Source organism: Podarcis bocagei (assembly GCF_964188305.1).
Source record: "Podarcis bocagei genome assembly, chromosome: 13".
Taxonomy (NCBI): Eukaryota; Metazoa; Chordata; class Lepidosauria; order Squamata; family Lacertidae; genus Podarcis; species Podarcis bocagei.
In genome coordinates, this window is record NC_138138.1 from 39,831,101 (window position 1) to 39,851,631 (window position 20,531).

The window sequence follows — 20,531 nt, forward strand, 5'->3', positions numbered from 1 at the left end:
TCTTGATTCCCCCCCTTATTGCCAGTTCTACAACAGGACCTACTCTTTCTCTGGCAAGCAGCACAGAGTGAATTATGGGGTCTGTTGCTACAACATAGGTTTTCAACCTTTTTGAGTTCACATCTCCCTTGACTAACTACAGTCATACCTTGGAAGTTGATAGAATCCGTTCTGGAAGTCCGTTCGACTTCCAAAACGTTCAGAAACCAAAGTGCGGCTTCTGAGTGGTTGCAGGAAGCTCCTGCAGCCAATCAGAAGCCCCTTGTTCGGGTTCCAAAGAACATTTGCAAAACAGAACACTCACTTCCGGTTTGCGGTGTTTAGGAGCCAAAACGTCCAAGTACCAAGGCGTTCGAGATCCAAGGTACAACTGTACATTGTTTCTGCAGCACCCCAGGAGCCGAGTTATGTCAGCCTTTGCCTGCAGAGCCGGCAGCCCCTCACCCCATTTCAAACATACTCCCTTGTTGTGTGTTCCCTCAGCTTCCTCTCCTCTCCCTCACCTTATGAGTCCTCCAGGCAGCTGCTATTGCCACCCCTGGTCTCTGAGTTGCCCCCCTGCCCCAAAGGGAGGTGCCTCCTCACACTGCCCCACAAGGGCATAGTATGCACCTCCTGGCCAGCCCCAGAGGCACCATTTGCCTGGGAAGCTTGTAGCCAGGGCTGCTGCTATAGCTGTGCAAGCCTTTGGGAGGCTGAGATGCAAGAGGGCTTCAGAGGAAGGGAGGAAAGAGGGACAGAGGCCAGCACTGCCTAGGGCACCCCTGACCATCATTCAAGGCACCCCAGGATGCCACGGCACACTGGTTGAAAACCACTGTGCTACAGATATCCAGAAATAGGAATGTAACACACAATGTTTCTTTTTTAGAGGGTGCTGACATGAATTAAGGACTCTCTGATACAGTATATTTAGGACCAAGGCTCAGAACTCTCTGGTGAGGAAAAAGAATGCGCCATTTTGGAACAGACATCTGAAACATGCCAGGGAGCAGGATGTGAAAGGCTACATTGAAGAAAGGGCTGCATGATTTGGCCACAGATAGAGACATTTGTGTCTGTACAAGTAAAGAAGAAATTCACAGCAATGTAATTAAAAAAGAAAAGTAAGTATCAATGGCAGTGCTTTTTTATTTGTGCAACACACAAACACACACACACACACACACACACACAGTCTTGTGGCACCTTAAAGACTAACACAACTATTATGGCAATACATTTACAGTGGTACTGAAGCACGTGAACGTAAGCAGGTACTCGCTTGGTGCCAAATAAGGATCAGGCAGACTCAGCAATGGAGAATAAGAAGGTGAGGTTTATTGCCAGGCAATAAGGACCCAGTTTGGAATCTCTTCCAAAAGGAACTGGGACCCTGATTGACAGAAATCCAGAGGTCTTTATACCTGAGCAGATCACAGCAAATCATAGATCATGAGACAACCATGAGGGACTCACGATATTGTCAGCGAAAATTAGCCAATTAGCAAGCTTCTTGCCACGCTACCAGCTCCTGGTCAGGCACGGAGTTCTAGTTCTGCTTTCCGTTGCTTGCAGTGTCTAACCTCTCCCCTAGTTATGACAGGACAGGGAGTTTGGAGATTTTGTGGTTTTGCTCTTCCTGTTCTGTGGATTAATTTAGCCTGTATCTGAGGGGATTTTGTACCAGTATCTCTGATTCACGTCTTCCGCTTGTCCAGGGTACACGGATGTTTGTAGGGGAAAGGTCGGCTCCTAACTTTGCTGTTTCAAGCAGTTTGCAGTTAGCTAAGGCACAGCTTCCCTTTGATTCAAAATGGATTATAAAATACTGTAAGCCCTGATTATGTGTGAGCATATATGAATATATTGATTACTGATAACTAATTATATGGCTAGCATAGGGGTAGCCCTTCTTCCTTGCCTCAGTACCTCGGCTTAAGTACTTAATTCGTTCCGGAGGTCTGTTCTTAACCTGAAGCACCACTTTAGCTAATGGGGCCTCTTGCTGCCGCCGCTCCGCCAGAGCACGATTTCTGTTCTTATCCTGAAGCAAAGGTCTTAACCTGAAGCACTATTTCTGGGTTAGCAGAGTGTGTAACCTGAAGCGTATGTAACCCGAGGTACCACTGTACTAGTCTTTAAAGTTCCACAAAACTCATTTTGCTGCAGCTGACTAATACAGATACTTCTCTGAAAATTATTCCAAACACAAGTTCTTGTACCGAAGCGTCTTAGCCACTACCAGATGGAGGAAGGCTGCTCTAGAATGTTCTGTCCCAAGCAGCCAGCATGGCCAGTGGTAGGCAATGCCAGGAGTTGTGATCCAAAATATCTGGAATAGCAAACTAGGCTGACCAAAAAAAGCGGTGAAAGCCCTACGGGTGAGAAAAATAACTTGCATGTATGTAGAGGGTAACAAATTTGCACCCAGTAATATATTAAACCATCTTCAGCAATCAGGATTGTGCAACAACACGCCAAACCGAGTAACGGAGGCTGGTGTGAGCGAATAGGATTGGGAACAGCTGATGAAACGCAGGCTAAAATGGCGACTGGAGAACGGCTCCCCTTTGTTGAGGGAGGGCGGTTATACTAGTCCGCCTGGAAGGAAGGGCACAGACAAAATGAATCATGCCAAAGAAACGGGTCCTTAAAAAATAAAATCCCGCGTCCTGATGTGATTGGCCATCAGGATCTCTCGGCTTCTCCTCCGAATGATCACAGCGCGGGGAGTTTAACATTCAATTAATCTTCACGTAAAATGGGAGGCACTGCTGTGAGCCAGCCACCGTCCGCTAACACTCTCCCGTATGTGTTTTCCCCAGTCGCTTCTTTTGTGAGATAAGGTTATTTTTAAAACCCCACTTTATTCACTCCTCCCCTTAAGCAAAACGAATCGCTAGTTTTAGAAACACGCAGTAGACCATAGGTGCCGGATCCCTGTGTGTCCTAGCATCCACAAAATTCCCCATGAAGGGGCCCAGACACAAATTTCAAGGCCAGGGCAATGCACGTTGCGGCCGCGGGCCAAGCTAGAACTCCTGCAAGAGACTCATTTCGAATGGAAAGCTGCTGCTTCAGGATCGCTTCGTTGCCGCGTTAGCAGGTATGTATGTCAGACGCGTGGGAGAATTAAGCCACGTAGTTTCTTGGAGTTTCCAGGCCGAAGACGAGAAGGCAGGCTCCTCTATCTCTAGGTTGCAATCCTTACCTGACTGTAAACCCCACTGAGCACATGCCGTGCAACTGAGCTGTTAAGAAGCACACTGGAGGCTGCATTCGCCTCATTCATTGAGCTGAGCGACGCTTTTGGAATCTAAGCCCGCAATAACCAAGCTCGAATAAGTCTTTCCCCGGGCTCGAGCTCTGATTGGATACTTCTCCACGAGGTCTGATTGGACAGCTTCCATGGTTCTGCTGATTGGTTACTGAGAATTCATGGGCGTTTCCAACACGCGGGGAAAAGTGGGAGGCGGAGCCTATATATTTCTCGTGCAGGTTTCCACTCTGGTCCGACTTCAGACTATAAAAGTTGTGGCAGCCTCTGTTTCGCGGTACAGTTTGGTTTCTGTTCTGCTGAGAAGATGTCTGGACGTGGAAAGGGAGGAAAAGGCCTTGGAAAGGGAGGCGCCAAGCGGCACCGCAAAGTGCTTCGCGATAACATCCAGGGCATCACCAAGCCTGCTATCCGCCGCTTGGCTCGCCGTGGAGGCGTGAAGCGTATTTCTGGCTTGATCTACGAAGAGACCCGAGGCGTCCTCAAAGTCTTTCTGGAGAACGTGATTCGTGATGCTGTGACCTACACCGAGCACGCCAAGAGGAAGACCGTGACTGCCATGGACGTCGTCTACGCTCTGAAGCGCCAGGGTCGTACTCTGTACGGTTTTGGTGGCTAAGGGGATTTCTTCGTTCTTGAAACTACTTAAAACAAAAAACCCAAAGGCCCTTTTCAGGGCCACCCACTTTTTCTTAAAAAGTGCTGAACCACCTAATCTATGATACTGATACATTTTATGCGGAAATAATTATGAGTTACGGTACTTTGTTACCTTCATTATCGTTTCACAGGAAATGAAAAGGATTTCTCGTAAAAGTGAGTCGAGTGTTGCAGCCGACCTAGGATTGGCTTCCTTTATTAAGAGTAACGCTAAACCGCTTCTATAAAAGTTCCTAGGTTTAACCCTACCGCTTTGTTTGCTACCCGCGAGTGATTTATGATATTTAACTTGCAATTCCACCCTCGAGCGCCTTCTGGGAGAAAGCGGTCGCCATTTTCTTTCAGGAAAATAATTGGTGCTTCTGCGCTTGGGGAATATAGCCTCCCCCTCTCAAGTGGTTTTTTCTGGTTCTTCCTAAGCGCACTCTTCCATCTTCAGCTGTGCTTAAACCTACTCTTAAAAACGATAAAAACTCTTAAACGATAAAAAACGAGATCTGAATGCTGCACTGGCTTCCGCCATGCTGACCCGAGAACAAAGAGAAGCAGATGGAGGCGTGGTTTAATTCCCCGCCACAACGACTCGGCGGCGCGGGAAATTCAAAATCTCGCATGAGTTAAAACTCGCATCAGTTGCTGGAAACTGCAGGGAGAGGGGAGTTCTGTTGTGCTCAGGTCTTGCTGAAATAGGAAACCCATTGGTCTGATCTTGCGAGGAATCCTATTCGGAATAAGGGAATTTCCCTTTAAAAAAGGGAAACGTTGACAGCTATGATCTTATGTTCTTAAAACTGGAACACAGACTGCTTGATGTGTGTTTTGATTAACTAACTAGCATCAATATATTCTTGCTGGGCTGTGTGTTGGTGATCCCAATTTCATGAAACACCCCTTTTTAAAAAACAAACAAACTAGGTATTGTGTGTTCTTTTGAAAGCTGTAGTTCGTTGAATGTCTTATGTCATGGTACCTTTGTTATAAAGGTTCTTAACATTTCAGGTATGTATTTGTGTTGTGTGTGTGGTGTCCACTGTAGAGCCATGCTGACCCAGAAGAGCTGATCCTGAGAGTTGGAGAATATTCCAGAGTAATTTGGGATATGGCAAAGAGGGACCGCAGAGGGGTGGAGGAAGTCAACAAAAATTGGGTGCCCTGCCATGCTTGACCAAGAAGTGCTTCCACTTGCCCAGGTGGATATAAATCATCAGCTACATATTAATTTCTCTTTCCTTACAAGAGCCTAATGAGATAAACAAGCTCCAGTGCACAGCCAAGAAAATGGTTTTTTGGTTGTTTTTTCAAAGATAGCCTTGCATTATCTTAAAGACTTTAAACATGACCTATTGCTCTCCGACTCTCCTATCCCTAGAATGACATGGTGGGGAAGCCCTGCTATCCTCTCTTTCTGGAGGTATCACTTGCTAGTTGTTTCTATGGCAACATAGTTGTACAGTGGTACGTTGGTTCTCAAACTTAATCCGTTCCAGCAGTCCGTTCCAAAACCAAAGTGTTCCAAAACCAAACCGCACTTTCCCATAGAAAGTAATGCAAAACAGCTCAATCCATTCCAGACTTTTAAAAACAACTCCCAAAACAGCAATTTAACATGAATTTTACTATCTAATGAGACCACTGATCCATAAAATGAAAGCAATAATCAATGCACTGTACTATAAAATGAATGACAGTATTGTAGATGATAATTATTTTACAGAAAAATCTTACCTGAACTGAAGATAGCCATTGTTTGGGTCTTTTATCTATTTCCACAGCCACACAATCAATCAGGAGTTGAAATGGGTTCCACACAGTCACAAAGACAAATTAATGGAAAAAGCCTCAAAAACAAAAACTCAAAATAAATAGCAAAAACAAAAGCGTCAAACCTGATCCATTCTGGAAGTCCGTTTGACTTCCAAAATGTTCAAAAACCAAGGCACAGCTTCTGATTGGTGCAAGCACCTCGGAAACAATAGCTGACAACTGCATCTTCGAAAACCGAAACACTTCTGGGTTTTCAGCATTTGGGAACCAAGGCGTTTGAGAACCAAGGCGTTTGAGAACCAAGGCGTTTGAGAACCAAGGTACCACTGTACTTGACTAAATCTTTAGATGTGTAAAAAAGGGGTGCTTAAAAGGCTTTAAAGGACTAGCCTGAATGCCTTCTGCCACAGAATCCCACCCCACAAATACAAAACTGCCTGCTTGGAGGGGACTCAAAGATACCATTCCAAATTGTTATATGGAATAATTAGGTATCTTGGTATCATTATACCAAAGGAAGGTACTCTGCCAAAGAAATTTAGGGAATCTCCATAAAAAGACCACAGAAGAGCTCTGCTCTTGGAAGCATTTAACTTTAAGTTGGTTAGACCAAATTGCAGCACTGAAGATGTGAATGCTTCCTAAATTTCTATTTTTCTTTCTGAAACTGCCCATACATATCCCTTGTCCTCAACTGGATGGGTGGCAACATTTGATTATTAGTATTTTTACTTCAGGAGGCAAAAGGAGCAGGATGAACGGTCTAACCCTGTATCGACTGAGAACTGAGGGAGCTCTTGGTGCCCCAAATCTTAAGCTGCATTATGAGGTCTTGCAATTAAAATTGTTGGCACATGTGATTAATAACTCAGCTTTAAATCTATCAGTCAAAACGGAACTTGGAATCCTCACAACCCAATTTTAATGCCCTATCTTTCCTGAAAACATCATGGGCTCACATTAGCAAAATAAGTAACAGCAGAACTTCTGAATGCAGTGTGAATGGCAGTTTGCACTTAGCTCATTTGCCATCACCCTTTTACTCCTATTTTGGATTAGCTGGCCTTTGCTTTGATGATAAGTATCACCAGTTCCTATTGTGCAGAAAAAGAGGAATACATAAAATGAAAAGAGATTTTGCCCAAAGGTTGACCCATTGCAGAAAATTTGCTTAAGGATAAAATAAAACATGTCTCCCTATAACAGACTCAAGTATATTCATTTATCCAAGTCCTACTCCATAAAGGAGAAGGGCTCCGTTCCTCGACTTTTTTTTAAAAAAAACACCTTTTGTTCACATGCAGTCTCCAGTTGAAGTGGCCAAGCTTCAAATATATACAAATTTCTACTCAATATACGTAGAATGTGGCTCATCCCATGGACTGAGACTACTTTGGGAGAGCAACTGAGGTATTTGGATAGAGGATTTGGGAAATGTTGCTGTCCAGAGCCCCATTAAAAACCATATCTGCAAATACAGTATATAAGAAGCCACTCTAAAAAGGCTATTGAGATGGTATTGGACTCCACTCTGTCTAAAATCAGAAAAGGAGAGGCTGTGGTTCTGCTGGAACACTACTTCATATGTGGTGGAATCGCTTCATCTGGCACTCATGGATTCACCCAAAGAATTGTGGGAACTGTGGTTCACCCTCACAGGGCTACAGCTCCAAACACCCTAAACAAACTACACTTCCCAGATTCTTTGCAGGGAGCCATGTGCATTAAATGTTCTGTGTGTGTGCAGCCTAAAAAACCCCCACAAACTGAGCAGCTCAGGATACTTGCATCTGGCATCAGAATGTGTCACGTCCAGACAGAAAGTGTGACCTAACAGTCTTGAGTCATATCAATGAAAAGTCCCTGGGCTGATTTATATGTAGACACTCCTTGCAAAACCAAGCCCTGGTCCACTCATTGGCAGAAATCACAGCAAACAGCAGCTGATACCTATTGGTCCAGTGAAAACTGACCAGTAGTCTGCTGGGGCATCACACCCTTTGCTTTATATGAATTTGAAAGCTGGTACCACAGAGGAGAACTTTGAGATGGAGAAAATGTAGGAGCATCGATCACCAGTGCAGTCCTATATGCATTTACTCAGCATCAAGTCAGGTCGTGCCCAGTGGGCTACTTAAAATATGATGGCAACTTTATAAATTCATAAAGCAATAAGGGGAGAACTGAAACTGACTCCTTCCAGCCATTTCAGATTGTTCTGCCATTGTTATACTCTGATTTTAAGAGGATTGTTTGTACTCTAGCAACCGAGTTTTGCGAAATCCACACTCCCTTCCTCCTCCAGTCCCTTTGATCAAGATATGCTCTATTTGCATTTAATAAATTGCTATTGCAATTTCCCAATTAGGTACCTGGGTCAGAAATCAGGCTGTCTCATTGCACAAATAAAACTCTGCAGAATGGAGTGAAAAGGCGGCATAGGATACTTTCCAGACGGCGAGCCAGTCATTAGACACTTAAAAACCTCCAGCACCCATTAGTGTGGCAAGGAGAATGCTAGCGCCATAAAATGCCATGGGTGCTTTCAGAACTATATGTTAGGATCAATATATATTGTCAGGCCATGAAAAGGAGTGAGATAATTTAAAATAAATAAAGAATTATTTTTTATACGCCCTAAAACTGAGGGCCTTTCTGTGCGAGGCAACTTCTCTCTGGGCCCAAAGTGAATGAATGAATGTGTTACTTGGCCCAACTCGAAGCGCTTTTGCGCAACAACGGCCGCTCCGGAGACGCCGGGTCCCCCACCAGCGGGGCGCAGACCCCCCCGAGATTGGCCCGGCGCGTTTCTCGGGCCCCCGATCGCCGCGAGAAGTTTTTAATTTAGCCGAAAAAGGCCCAGATTTCCCGGCGCCAGGCGCGCCGAGCGGGACTCGGCCGCGCTTCTGCCTGGTTTCCCCCGGCGCGCCGCCTCCCCGGCCCGCGAGGCGGCCGGGCTCGGAGAGAGAGGCTCCCGCAGGTCCCTTTCGCCCGGGGCCCGGCGCGCTGCGAGGCGGCGACGCGGCGATTTGGGCCGTTTTGTGGCACTCAAGAAACACAAAGTTGCAGCGGGGACAGGAGCCATGTCTGGCTGCGGAGGAGAGCGCGGGGTCTGCGAGCGCACCAATCAGCGCGCAGCTCCGCCCCTATAAATAGCAGGCAGCTCCGGGGCCGCACTTCAGACTTTACTTTTCGGTTCCGAGAGGTTCTAGCCCGCAGCCCGCAGCCTCCTCCTCCTCCTTCAGCATCAGCCCCAGCGGAAAGCCGTCGCGAGCAGAGGCGACCATGTCGGAAACTGCTCCCGAAGCGCCCGTGGCCGCGGCGCCGGCCGCCAAGGCGCCGGCCAAGAAAGCCAAGAAGCCGGCGGGTGCCACCAAGGGGCCGCGCAAGGCGTCGGGTCCCAGCGTGACGGAGCTGCTGACCAAGGCGGTGGCCGCGTCCAAGGAGCGCAACGGGGTGTCCCTGGCGGCGCTCAAGAAGGCGCTGGCGGCCGCCGGCTACGACGTGGACAAGAACAACAGCCGCATCAAGCTGGGCCTCAAGAGCCTCGTCAGCAAAGGCACCTTGGTGCAGACCAAAGGCACGGGCGCCTCGGGCTCCTTCAAGCTCAACAAGAAGCAGCTGCACGACACGGCCAGGGACAAGGCGGCGGCGGCGGCGGCCGGGGCCAAGAAGAAGCCGACCGCCGGGCGCACCAAGAAGGCGACGCCCAAGAAGCCCGCCTCCGGCTCGGCCAAGAAGCCCAAGAAGCCGGTCGCCAAGAAGAGCCCCAAGAAGGCGGCGGCGGCGGCCAAGAAGCCGGCGGCGGGCGCCAAGAAAGCGGCGGCCAAGAGCCCCAAGAAGGCCAAGGCCGCCAAGCCCAAGAAGGCGGCGCCCAAGAGCCCCGCTAAGGCCAAGGCCGTCAAGGCGAAGGCCAAAGCCAAGCCCAAGACGCCCAAGGCCCGAGTGGCCAAGCCCAAGAAGGCGGCGCCCAAGAAGAAGTGAAGAGGCCACGCCACGCCCGCCCGCCAGCAGCCCTCGCCATCCCAAAGGCTCTTTTAAGAGCCACCCACTTTCTCACCCGGAAAGAGCTGACTTGCGCTGCACCAGAGGTTCTCCCCGTACTTTGAAACTCACACACCCCTCTCGCCCGCTTCTTAACAAATCAAGGGACGCTGCAATCCCTGTGCGCACTTGCACCCTAGTCTGCGCCTGCACTTCGGTGCAGCTACGCACAGTGTTGAGTGGTTCGCCTCCTTAGCAGTGGTTTGGGGTACTTGGTTTTACGGGGCAGTAGTGTACCGTAGTTTGCTTGAGCGCAATTACTCGTGTGCCTACTCCTGTGTTGTCAGCTAAGAGTGAATTGAAGGCATTTTAGTAAGTCTTCGCTGGTTCAGACTTAAGAGTGGGCAACAGTTTCGCGAGGGGGTCTCGAGTGCAACAAAGTTTCGTATACGAGTTCCAGGGGTGTAGACACACAATTTCCCGCTAGGTATATCCCTTACTCCACTTCGCCCACAAGAATGAACGCTGAAATTCCAGTACGCGCTTGCGCCAGTCATCACTAGTCATCATTTTCCCAGATCCTTAAAATCCCCCATATCTCCAGCCTGAAGGAGCTGCTGCCACCCTTGTCAATAATTCAGTGCTTGACTCCGTATAAACTCACGATAATAGGGTAGCGAGGTCTCCTATACTCTGCTAAACCCTATCCGCCATGCACCCCCCCCACCACTGCCCGCCCCCCCCAATCTTTAGACTTTTCAAGATACAAATGCAGTTGAAGCCATACCAGGGATAGCCCGTTACGTATTTTGGACAGTATAAACAGACAGATCGCTGCAGCAGCAACCAGCTCTTTAAGTGAAGGAGTGGGTGGCTCTTAAAAGAGCCTTTGGGTTGTTACGAGTTTGCCGAAATGAATTGTAATACTGTAGTTTTTTAAGCCCTTTCCCCGCGGATGCGCCTGGCGAGCTGGATGTCTTTGGGCATGATGGTCACCCGCTTGGCGTGGATGGCGCACAGGTTCGTGTCTTCGAACAGACCCACCAGGTAAGCCTCGCTCGCCTCCTGTAGAGCCATCACCGCAGAGCTCTGGAAACGAAGGTCCGTCTTGAAGTCCTGCGCGATCTCGCGCACCAGCCGCTGGAAGGGCAGCTTGCGGATCAGAAGCTCCGTAGACTTCTGGTAGCGACGGATCTCGCGCAGCGCCACCGTGCCCGGCCGGTAGCGGTGAGGCTTCTTCACGCCCCCCGTGGCCGGAGCGCTTTTACGCGCAGCCTTCGTGGCCAGCTGCTTGCGCGGCGCTTTGCCACCGGTGGATTTGCGGGCGGTCTGCTTGGTGCGGGCCATCTCTCCAAGAAAGTCAGCAACAAAGTTAACCTCTCTGCAGTACTTCGAAACAATGAAGGCAGCGGCTGGGCTGGCGGATATTTATAGCCGAATCCTCGTGGTCCTATTGGCTGAGGTCCGCAACGCAGCCGTTGAAAAAGTTTGAATATCGCGGGCTCTGCCCTGGTTGGACCAGTGATGGCAAGGCTTTCTGATTGGTTGATCCTCCTTCTCGCACGCCCAGTCTTTGTTCTCCGGAGTGAGGACCCTCCGGGCCGCCTCTTGCTTTCTAGCAGTAAACATGCCATGCCCAGTCACATCCCGCAACGATTCACAGATTCCCACGCGGAAAGAATGCGCGCGGCTCCTGTGTTGTGCTTGAAGAATCATAGCACAAGGAGGAATTCCCTCCGGTGCGGATTCTCCCTCGTTATTCAACACGCATAACCTTAACATTCGTTTTATTAGAGCTGCATAACCTAAGCACACTCAGAAGGGGGGTGGGGACCCCGAAATAGCTCCATGGAAATTACTCCCTTGTTAAGTGGAGCTAGGATTGCTCCCTAATTATAGGAGTTGTCAGTGTCACATTTAATTCCTATTATATCGTCGAAGTAATTCATATCAAACTGACAAAAGTATATCCCCCCCAAAAAGGATTTTTATCTCACCTTTCAGCAGAAAAAAGTGGCCCATGTTTTAAGAGAAGGAACACCAAAGATGGAGATGGAAGAGGGGGGAACAAGATCATGCACTGTAGTAACAAAATTTTGTAGTAAAGAGGAGGAATTGAAAAATTTGGAGAGGAGTCTAAAGTTCCTAGTATTTCAGCACAGCCAACATACGTGGGGGGTGCAGTCAGTACCATCTCAATGCTGAGAGTGTGGTGCTGATAATGTCAAGGTTGCAGATTCAATCCCCATAAGAGACAGCTGCATATCCCTGCATTGCAGGGGGTTGGACTAATGCATTCCTTCCAACTCTATTATTCGATAAGGCAATACATAATGTATTAAAATCCATGAAATTCTTCATTAAAATGTGTAGTTAATACGTAATCCCCTACTCTGGCATGGGGTCAAATGCAAGCCTTCAGGTTTCCAACCAATCCTAGGGACTCTCCCAGGTCACATTGGTCACTAGGCATGTCGCCCCCCCCCCCTTTGTGCTTTTGCAAATGGAATAGATTGCAAATTTGGAATGGATACAACTTGCTTGCATGGAGGGAGAGGCATGTAAGTGTGTGTGCATGTGTAGGAACTTCTCACATTTGCATGGCTAGAAGGTAGCCTAGAAGGTCAGCCACACCTATTGCTCCACCCACTTTTTAATCCTGCCCCACCCCATCCCTTGCATGTGGCCCCCAGTGGGCTGCGCACAAATGAGTGCGGTCCTCTGACAGCAAAATGTGCTGCTCACTGCTTTAGAGCATGAGTAATACATTAACCAAATGCACACTCCTCCCTCACCATCTCAGTGGCACAAGTCATTTACAACTCTGCTGTGCGCTTAGCTGTTTAAGCCAACATTTTGCCGCTGCAGTTGAGTCACTTCATCAGCTGGGGCTGATGGGCTAGGAACCACAGCTGGGACATGCTCTCCAATTGCTGCAGTGTGAGGGGCAGAATTGCCCTTTTATATTTTGTGAACTGCCCTCCTCATGTATTCAATAAGATTTTCACAGGCATATAAACTGTGTAGGGCAGGGATGAGGAACCCGTTCCCCACCCCCGACCCCCACCAGAAATAAATGGTTGTGTTCCATCAGCCCCTGTCACCACAGATTATTTTTATTCCCTTGTCTACCCCACCTTTCCTACCAGGAACTGAAAGTGGCAAGCATGGATTGCTCTCCCATTTTATCCTCAGGAAGCGGGAGGGGGGGCGCTTACTGGTGGGATGCAGCAGGAGCTTCCTCTACACCAGTGTTTCCCAAACTTTTTTGGGCAACGGCACACCTGTTTACTGAAAAAAAATCTCGCGGCACACCACCATTAAAGCCCCGCCCCGTGACGTCAGCGCGCAGCGTCACGCCGGGAGGGACGCACGAAAGTGAAAGTTTTTTCCCTCCCCCCTCAGTCCCTCGCTCGGAATTCAGCTCGGAATTCAGCCTGAGGAAAACCCCAAGTCCCCACATTTCTAGTTTCCCGCGCCCTTTAAAGGGCGATACGAGCCCCACGGCAGGCAGGCAGGCAGAGCTGGGAAGGGGGTTTCCAGGGGACACGGCAGCTCCTCGAAAGGCTTCTCTCAGCTGCGCTCAATCCGCCTCGGAGAGGATTTCCCCTCCGGTCCCATGCGTTCGTTTGGGGCATCGCTCCGGCTGCTCCCTCTCCCGCCGCGCAGGAGCGATGCCTCTCTCTGGCTCTCCCTCCGCGCAGGCTGAGGGAGGGAGGGAGGTGCGCGTGTGACCCGTCTCTGCTGGGAGACCAAACCCAGCGAGGCAGAGTCGCGCGGAGGCGCCCAGGCAGCGCTGCCGGCTGCGAGGAGGAGCGCCAGGCAGCAGCAGGAGGCGCGGCCTCTCCTCGCCGCCGCCGCCCCGCCTCTCGCCGCCCGACTCGCCCGCCTCCCTCCAGGCATCTCGCGGCACACGAGGCAACGTCTCACGGCACACTCGTGTGCCGCGGAACACCGGTTGGGAAACACTGCTCTACACACTTGATGCTCACTGACATTATTGTGGGTGCATGAACAGAGCTTGTTGATGTAATAACAACAAACACATCTAATCAACTTCCATTTGCCCCCACCAACATCCATTAGATGTGAAATATACTCAGAGTCAAGAGTGGATTTCATGTTCTTTATTCACCTCATAGAGGTGAGGAGGAGGAATGTAAGTTCCTCCAGAATGTCTGCTTTATATAGATTATTTACACAATGGGCCCCATGTGATTGGCTAATTCTAGGATTCTCCTGTAGGCCAATCAGGTTGCGGATTCACTTCCACCTGGAGCTGGATTGGGTGGTCCCTGTGGACCGATTAGACTGCTGCATTCTGGATCCTATTGTTCTAGGACCAATCAGACTGCTGCCTTTTGGATCCTATTCAACTCAGTACTCAGTACATAACACCCCTCCCCTCTAAGTTCCAGTCCTGCCTGGGAAGTTGCATTCATAGCCCTCAAGGTATGCCAGCCACCTACGTGTGCGTTGCGGCCTGGGGTGTTCCCTGGTCAGTGGTTCGGGTTTTGGCTGTGTTCCAAGGATGCTGGCTGCAATGGGGCTGTTTGGTCTGGCACAACCGGCTCGCTCAGTCGTGGCTCTGGTTCCAGTGTCCTTTCGGCCTCATGGGTCCTTTCTGTATTTACTGATTCTGCCTCCCCTGTTGGCCCCTCCTGCTCTACGGGCCTCACTGCCCCACTGTTCCCTTGGGACTCCTCTGACCTGTCCTCCTCCTGGTTTTCTCCCTGGAATCGTCACCGTATCTGGTCGCAGTGGCGGTGCCAGCATTGCCCCCCCCTCCATTAGGACCTCGGAAGACACAGGGCCAGTGACCCTGGTAACTGTGGCGGGTACCCATGCTGGGCCTGCCCCAAAATTCTTTGTGTACACTGGGTCCTGGGCCACAAAGGTCCGGGGGTTCCTGCCTTCCCCCACCACTACCTCATCCTGAGCTCTATCGGGGTGAAGGCGGTCCAGTCTGGTTGTGAGGCGCTAGCCCATTAATAGTTCAGTGGGGCTCTGGCCTGTTGTTGAGGTGGGGGTCCTGTGCTGTGCTAGAAGGAATGTGGCCAGGCGGTACTACCAATCCCCTTACGTCATGCGGCGGAGGGTGTCCTTGGTGGCCCGCACCATGCGCTCTGCTTGGCCATTGGTGGCAGGGTGGAATGGCGCCAAGCGGATGTAGCGGATGGCGTTCAGTGCTGTGAAGGTCTCGAATTCTCCTGACGTAAATGCAGTTCCGTTGTCCGAGATGAGTGTCAGGGAGCCCGTGGGTTGCAAACAGCCTGCGTAGTACCCGGATGGCTGTGAACGTCGAAGTGGACGGTACCAGTGCGACTTCCAGCCATTTGGAGTAGGAGTCCACCACTATGAAGAATGTTTTCCTCTGAAAGGGGCCAGTGAAGTCCACGTGCAGGCATGACCATGGTGCTCGGGCGGACTCCCAGGACTGGACTTGGGCCCTTGGGGGATCTGGGTGGGATTCTTGGCAGGCCTGGCAGTGTTTGACCCAGGCCTCTATCACTCTGTCAATCCCTGGCCACCACACATAACTCCGGAAGAGGGCCTTCATTCTCACAACCCCTGGGTGTGTCCCATATAGGGCTGTCAGGACCCTTTTGCGGAGCGGATGGGGAACAACGACCCTGCTTCCCATAACAGGCACCCCTTGTGGGCTGACAGTTCATGTTTATGGGTTGTGTAGCCCACGAATTCAGACCTGGGGCTGCCTCCACACCCAGTCCTGGACCCAGGAGATGATCTTATCTTTCTTGGAATGGTGCGCAACTCCCCCCCCCCATAAAATATTTATTAAAGGTTTTAAACAATATAACTTCTTGTGCCTGAATGGGGTGGTTGGGAAGCAACTCCAGGCTAATAACCTCTTGCGCGAGCGCTGGGTCGGGGCCTGTTTCTGGTAGTGGTAGCCTGCTGAGGGCGTTCGCGTGGCCCATCGCCTTCCCAGGGCGGTGAATCAGTGCATTCTCCTTAAGGCAGCTGTGGTCTGTGTGCTGCTTGAGTGTACCACTGTACTTGGTGCACCTCCTCCCTGACAGATCCTGAGTCATTGGTGAGGTTTTTGTGGTGGACCCTCGGTTGGGGCGGCAGGCTCAGCCGTGCCTCTTGCATGGACCTCTTGGCAGCTTCCGTTGCCAGGGCCTCCTCCAGAGCAACCTGGAACGTTAGGTCCTTCTTGGCGTAGAGGCGTCGTTGCAGCTTCTCATCCTTCAGGCCACCGACAAGGCGGTCACGAAGCATGTTCTCCAACTCTGAGAAGTTGCAGAACCGGGCAGCTTGGCGGAGGGAGGTCACAAACTCAGTTATGGTTTCCCCAGGGGCTTGCCGCTTTGCGTAGAAGGCATTTCGACAAGCCACTACCGAGGGCTGCGGTGAGAAGTGCCCCTTCAGCCGTTCCATTATTGTTTTGTAAGGAACAGTAGCGACGTCTTCAGGCGCAAGGAGAGCCCGGGCAATTTCAAACGTCTCCTCTCCACAGACACTGAAGAATATCGCCCTCTTCTTGGTGTCTTCTTCGTTGGTGACCCCTTTGGCTTCTAGGAGGAAGGTGAAACGGGAGGTGTATGCTTCCCAGTCTCCTGATGCCGGGTTGAATGGCGAGAAGCTGCTGTCGATTGCCATTCTGAGTTCCTTGGGGCCTGGAGCTGAAGCCTGGATACATGGTGCAAGGCAATGGTGTGACAGCCTGGATACAAGGTGCGAGGCAGCAGTGCAGCAGGTGGTGGGGCTGCAGTGCTGTGTGTGGCGGTCAGCTCGGTGGGATCCCATCCTTGTTGCCAGTGAAATATACTCAGAGTCAAGAGTAGATTTCATGCTTTTTATTTAGCTCATAGTGGTGAGGAGGAATGGAAGTGCCCCCAGAATGTCTGTTTTATATACATTATTTCCACAATGGGCCCCACATGATTGGCTAATTCTGGGAGTCTCCTGTAGGCCAATCAGGTTGCGGATTCACTTCCACCTGGAGCTGTATTGGGTGGCTCCTGTGGACCAATCAGACTGCTGCATTCTGAATCCTATTGTTCTAGGACCAATCAGACTGCTGCATTTTGGATCCTATTCAACTCAGTACATAACAAGATGTATTTTGGAATCATGACAATTTTTAGCATCACCAAAAAAGTGCCCTAATATGTACTTTGTCCATTTTGTTTCTCCTATCTCTAAGAATCTGAGGTGAAAGTAAACAGGCAAGGTTCTGATACTATTTTTAATTGCTGCTCAAGCCTAACCGCTAATTAGCACTACACAAACTGGAATATATTTATATACCTGGTGTAACCAGCTAAAATCAATATACACTTTACTTGTATTTCTCTTTACTTTTGCTCTCTAACTTTAATAGGTTCTATGTGTGTGCATGACGAAACTGTGTTAACTGCTGGTTCTTGATAAGAGTTCTGATGAACTCAACAGCTTTGTCTGTCTGTTTCAGTAACTGGTACTCCTGAAAAGGTATTGCTCAGCAACCGCTTGCCTGTCCTAAGACACCAACAAGCCACCGGTACATCATTTCCCCCCAACATTTTTAATTTTTTTTTCAGAGTTAAGGGGCCAGCTCAATTACCGTACTTTCTTATATGCTCCATTCAGCATACAAAGCGACGCTTTGCACATGCGTAGTCAGCACGGAAGGCGGGGCAAAAGGAGATAAGAATGAAGTCTCGTGATTTGTGACGCGTTTGGGTGGAACCAATCTAAAACCCCCGCGTTACTTTGCAATTGGATAGCTACTAGAAATCCCGCGTTTTTTCTATGCCATTTCTGGTTTCTTTGTTCATGGATAAACGCGCCTCCCACTCCCCAATTTGCAGTATAGCTAGACCGACGATTAAATCACGCGTTAAAAGGGGTGTTATGTTAAGAAACACACGAGGCAGGATACAGAGCTTTTTTAGATGAAAACGGAAAACCTATTTGAAGCTGCGAGATCTGCCACAAAAAAGCCTTGAGAAAGGAAATGGCGACCAGCATTACTCCTTTATTAACGTTCTACATGGGGCTTAAAATTAAACAAAGCAAGGCGGGAAACCGGGGGGTGGGGATTTTATTTAATTAACCCAGAAAATAGCAAGCTCACAAACTCCCACTACGTATTTAGTTTTAAAGAGGAAACCTCAGTCGGTTGCTACAAAAGTAGCGCAAATGTGACAAGAAAATATCAAAAGCTGGAAACCAGCCCAAGTTCCTAAACCGTAATCATGTTTCCTTTGGCAACCTCACTCTATAAGGACAAGGCTACATTGCTACCGAAAAATCGCAACACATTCATTTTATCACAACGTTGCTTTTTTAAGATACAAGCGAGCGCAGCTCTTTTTATGAAAGCGTGGGTGGCCCTTATAAGGGCCTTTTGGGTTCTTGAGTCTATGAAGGGTTTTGAAAAGCTTAGCCACCAAAACCGTACAAAGTACGACCCTGGCGCTTCAGAGCGTAGACGACGTCCATGGCAGTCACGGTCTTCCTCTTGGCGTGCTCGGTGTAGGTCACAGCATCGCGAATCACGTTCTCCAGAAAGACTTTGAGGACGCCTCGGGTCTCTTCGTAGATCAAGCCAGAAATACGCTTCACGCCTCCGCGGCGAGCCAAGCGGCGGATAGCAGGCTTGGTGATGCCCTGGATGTTATCACGAAGCACTTTGCGGTGCCGCTTGGCGCCGCCCTTTCCAAGGCCTTTGCCACCCTTTCCGCGACCAGACATCTCTGCTGAGCAAAGTCTCTGCCTCTCAGACGAAGAAAAAAGGAATGAAGCTGCGGGAACAACGGCACGGGTATATATAGCACTGAGCCCGACCTGAGTGAAACCCGCACAAAGGGGGCGTGTTCTGATTTCACCACGCCCCACTTCCGTCAGCGCTCTCGTCATAGTAGCTCGGCTTCTTCACCAATCAAGCCGCGAGGGTTTGAATCTGACCAATCAGATTTTTTTCTTACTTCACGTTATTTGGGTATGCTTGGAGCCTCAGTAAAAGATGCTTAGCAGGCGAAATTATATGCAATTCATACAGGAAAATTGTTCTTCTGCATTTTGCTTTTAAGAGGGGCATTTTTTTACGTACCACCCGGTAAGTGGGTATCAGCCCCAGGAGTAATACCGAGGCTGAAGTGGCGAGGCAAGAAATCGGTTGGTGCCACTTTAATCGCCCGCTTTAAATACTAGCCGAGTCGAGGAAATGATTTATTAAAATGCCGTTCTAGTATTAACTGCTTTCTTTTCCCAGCGCTCACTTCAGTGTGACATCCGACGCCGACACCCCCGGAGGCGCGCTCCTCTATCCAGACACACGGATGCCAAAATGCTCGAATGTTCCTTAATCGTTCTTTCCTAACTAGGAGAAGCCACAAAGCCCCTCTTTAATTAATATTCACCACCACAGCAGTCCGAGGAAGCCTCGCTTAAAAAGATACATAATGTGGATCTCACGACCTGTTCCCTAAGTGTTACAAGTTACAGAAAGCTCAGAGCCGCTCAATCTTCTGATGCTTTTTCGCTACAGAAACGAGATCATGGAAACCAAGTATCATTGGCTCCAATGAGAAGGAATGACGAGAAAGCTCTGACGAATGGAAGAGGAGCAGCTTTTGTCCAATCATGGTATAGCCCGGCAACTTGAAAAATATGTATCATGGCTGTTTCAGCCAATCAGGTCAAGAGGAGGTTGCTATAAATATCCGGGATTCGGATCTGCTTGCTCATTCATTTCAGTCTTAGACCTGTATTGCTTCGTCCTCCTTATTTGCTGCTGGCGAGAGAATGGCTCGGACCAAGCAGACCGCCCGCAAATCCACCGGTGGCAAAGCGCCGCGCAAGCAGCTGGCCACGAAGGCTGCGCGTAAAAGCGCTCCGGCCACGGGGGGCGTGAAGAAGCCTCACCGCTACCGGCCGGGCACGGTGGCGCTGCGCGAGATCCGTCGCTACCAGAAGTCTACGGAGCTTCTGATCCGCAAGCTGCCCTTCCAGCGTCTGGTGCGCGAGATCGCGCAGGACTTCAAGACGGACCTTCGTTTCCAGAGCTCTGCGGTGATGGCTCTGCAGGAGGCGAGCGAGGCTTACCTGGTGGGTCTGTTCGAAGACACGAACCTGTGCGCCATCCACGCCAAGCGGGTGACCATCATGCCCAAAGACATCCAGCTCGCCAGGCGCATCCGTGGAGAAAGAGCGTGAGGCAGCACCTGCTACCTCGTAGCCACCCTTGCACCCCCTCATTACCCCAAAGGCTCTTTTGAGAGCCACCACATTCTCCTCCGGAAGAGCTGGGACTCGCTTCCGTTTCTATGAACCCAAGTAAAGTTGCTAATGTTTAGCACAACTGGGAAAAAGGTAAAAGGCGGATCTACACGGATCCTCATGAATTCATATGATTTTTTCATTCAAATTAAATAAAACCACCATGATATTGTAGACCATGTCTTACTCTGTAGAAAGCATCAAAAAAATCACGCATCCACTGTTTCGGGGGGGCGCAGGGGCGCAAAAACATGGTTAAAAAACACGGATCCTCATGGATCCTCATGATTTTTCCACTAGATCAGCCCAAAGTCACCATCAGATCAAAGATCATGGCCATGGGCACAGCATCCACCACAAAAATCACAGATCCACGGCTTCCTGGCGAAACCGTGGCCCAAAAACGTGGTTTTCAAGAACGGATCTTCATGGATCCACACGCTTTCTGCATCGGGCCAACCCAAACTCACCGTCAAATCACATATCATAGTAAGGGGCACAGCCTACACCACAAAAAACTCGGATCCACACCTGCCTGGCCACGCCCTGGCCCAAAAACGTGGTTCCGAAGCACGGATCCTCATGAATCCTCATGATTTTTGCACTAGATCAGCCCAAAGTCACCATCAAA

General features: G+C 49.8%; 5 protein-coding genes across 5 annotated transcripts; 3 read left to right on the forward strand and 2 right to left on the reverse strand.

The window, feature by feature from the left end:
• The first annotated feature begins 3,478 nt into the window (after window positions 1-3,478).
• Window positions 3,479-3,974, forward strand: LOC308570608 (histone H4). The gene has a single exon (XM_081165526.1). The coding sequence runs from the start codon at window positions 3,567-3,569 to the stop codon at window positions 3,876-3,878; it is 312 nt and encodes a 103-aa protein (XP_081021652.1). The 5' UTR covers window positions 3,479-3,566; the 3' UTR covers window positions 3,879-3,974.
• A 4,940-nt stretch (window positions 3,975-8,914) lies between these two features.
• On the forward strand, window positions 8,915-9,827 carry LOC308571602 (histone H1.2-like). The gene has a single exon (XM_081167244.1). The coding sequence runs from the start codon at window positions 8,969-8,971 to the stop codon at window positions 9,665-9,667; it is 699 nt and encodes a 232-aa protein (XP_081023370.1). The 5' UTR covers window positions 8,915-8,968; the 3' UTR covers window positions 9,668-9,827.
• Window positions 9,828-10,513: 686 nt separating this feature from the next.
• LOC308571606 (histone H3.2) lies at window positions 10,514-11,846 on the reverse strand. Its single transcript, XM_081167246.1, has one exon. The coding sequence runs from the start codon at window positions 11,012-11,014 to the stop codon at window positions 10,604-10,606; it is 411 nt and encodes a 136-aa protein (XP_081023372.1). The 5' UTR covers window positions 11,015-11,846; the 3' UTR covers window positions 10,514-10,603.
• Window positions 11,847-17,710: 5,864 nt separating this feature from the next.
• Window positions 17,711-18,493, reverse strand: LOC308572425 (histone H4). The gene has a single exon (XM_081168455.1). It carries the CDS (start codon window positions 18,371-18,373, stop codon window positions 18,062-18,064), a length of 312 nt encoding a protein of 103 aa, XP_081024581.1. The 5' UTR covers window positions 18,374-18,493; the 3' UTR covers window positions 17,711-18,061.
• A 206-nt stretch (window positions 18,494-18,699) lies between these two features.
• On the forward strand, window positions 18,700-19,976 carry LOC308572426 (histone H3.2). The gene has a single exon (XM_081168456.1). It carries the CDS (start codon window positions 19,427-19,429, stop codon window positions 19,835-19,837), a length of 411 nt encoding a protein of 136 aa, XP_081024582.1. The 5' UTR covers window positions 18,700-19,426; the 3' UTR covers window positions 19,838-19,976.
• Window positions 19,977-20,531: the final 555 nt, after the last annotated feature.

Bases quoted from the DNA above. Each gene is read 5' to 3' on its own strand.
- LOC308570608 (XM_081165526.1), top strand. From the start codon at position 3,567: ATGTCTGGACGTGGAAAGGGAGGAAAAGGCCTTGGAAAGGGAGGCGCC.
- LOC308571602 (XM_081167244.1), top strand. From the start codon at position 8,969: ATGTCGGAAACTGCTCCCGAAGCGCCCGTGGCCGCGGCGCCGGCCGCC.
- LOC308571606 (XM_081167246.1), bottom strand. From the start codon at position 11,014: ATGGCCCGCACCAAGCAGACCGCCCGCAAATCCACCGGTGGCAAAGCG.
- LOC308572425 (XM_081168455.1), bottom strand. From the start codon at position 18,373: ATGTCTGGTCGCGGAAAGGGTGGCAAAGGCCTTGGAAAGGGCGGCGCC.
- LOC308572426 (XM_081168456.1), top strand. From the start codon at position 19,427: ATGGCTCGGACCAAGCAGACCGCCCGCAAATCCACCGGTGGCAAAGCG.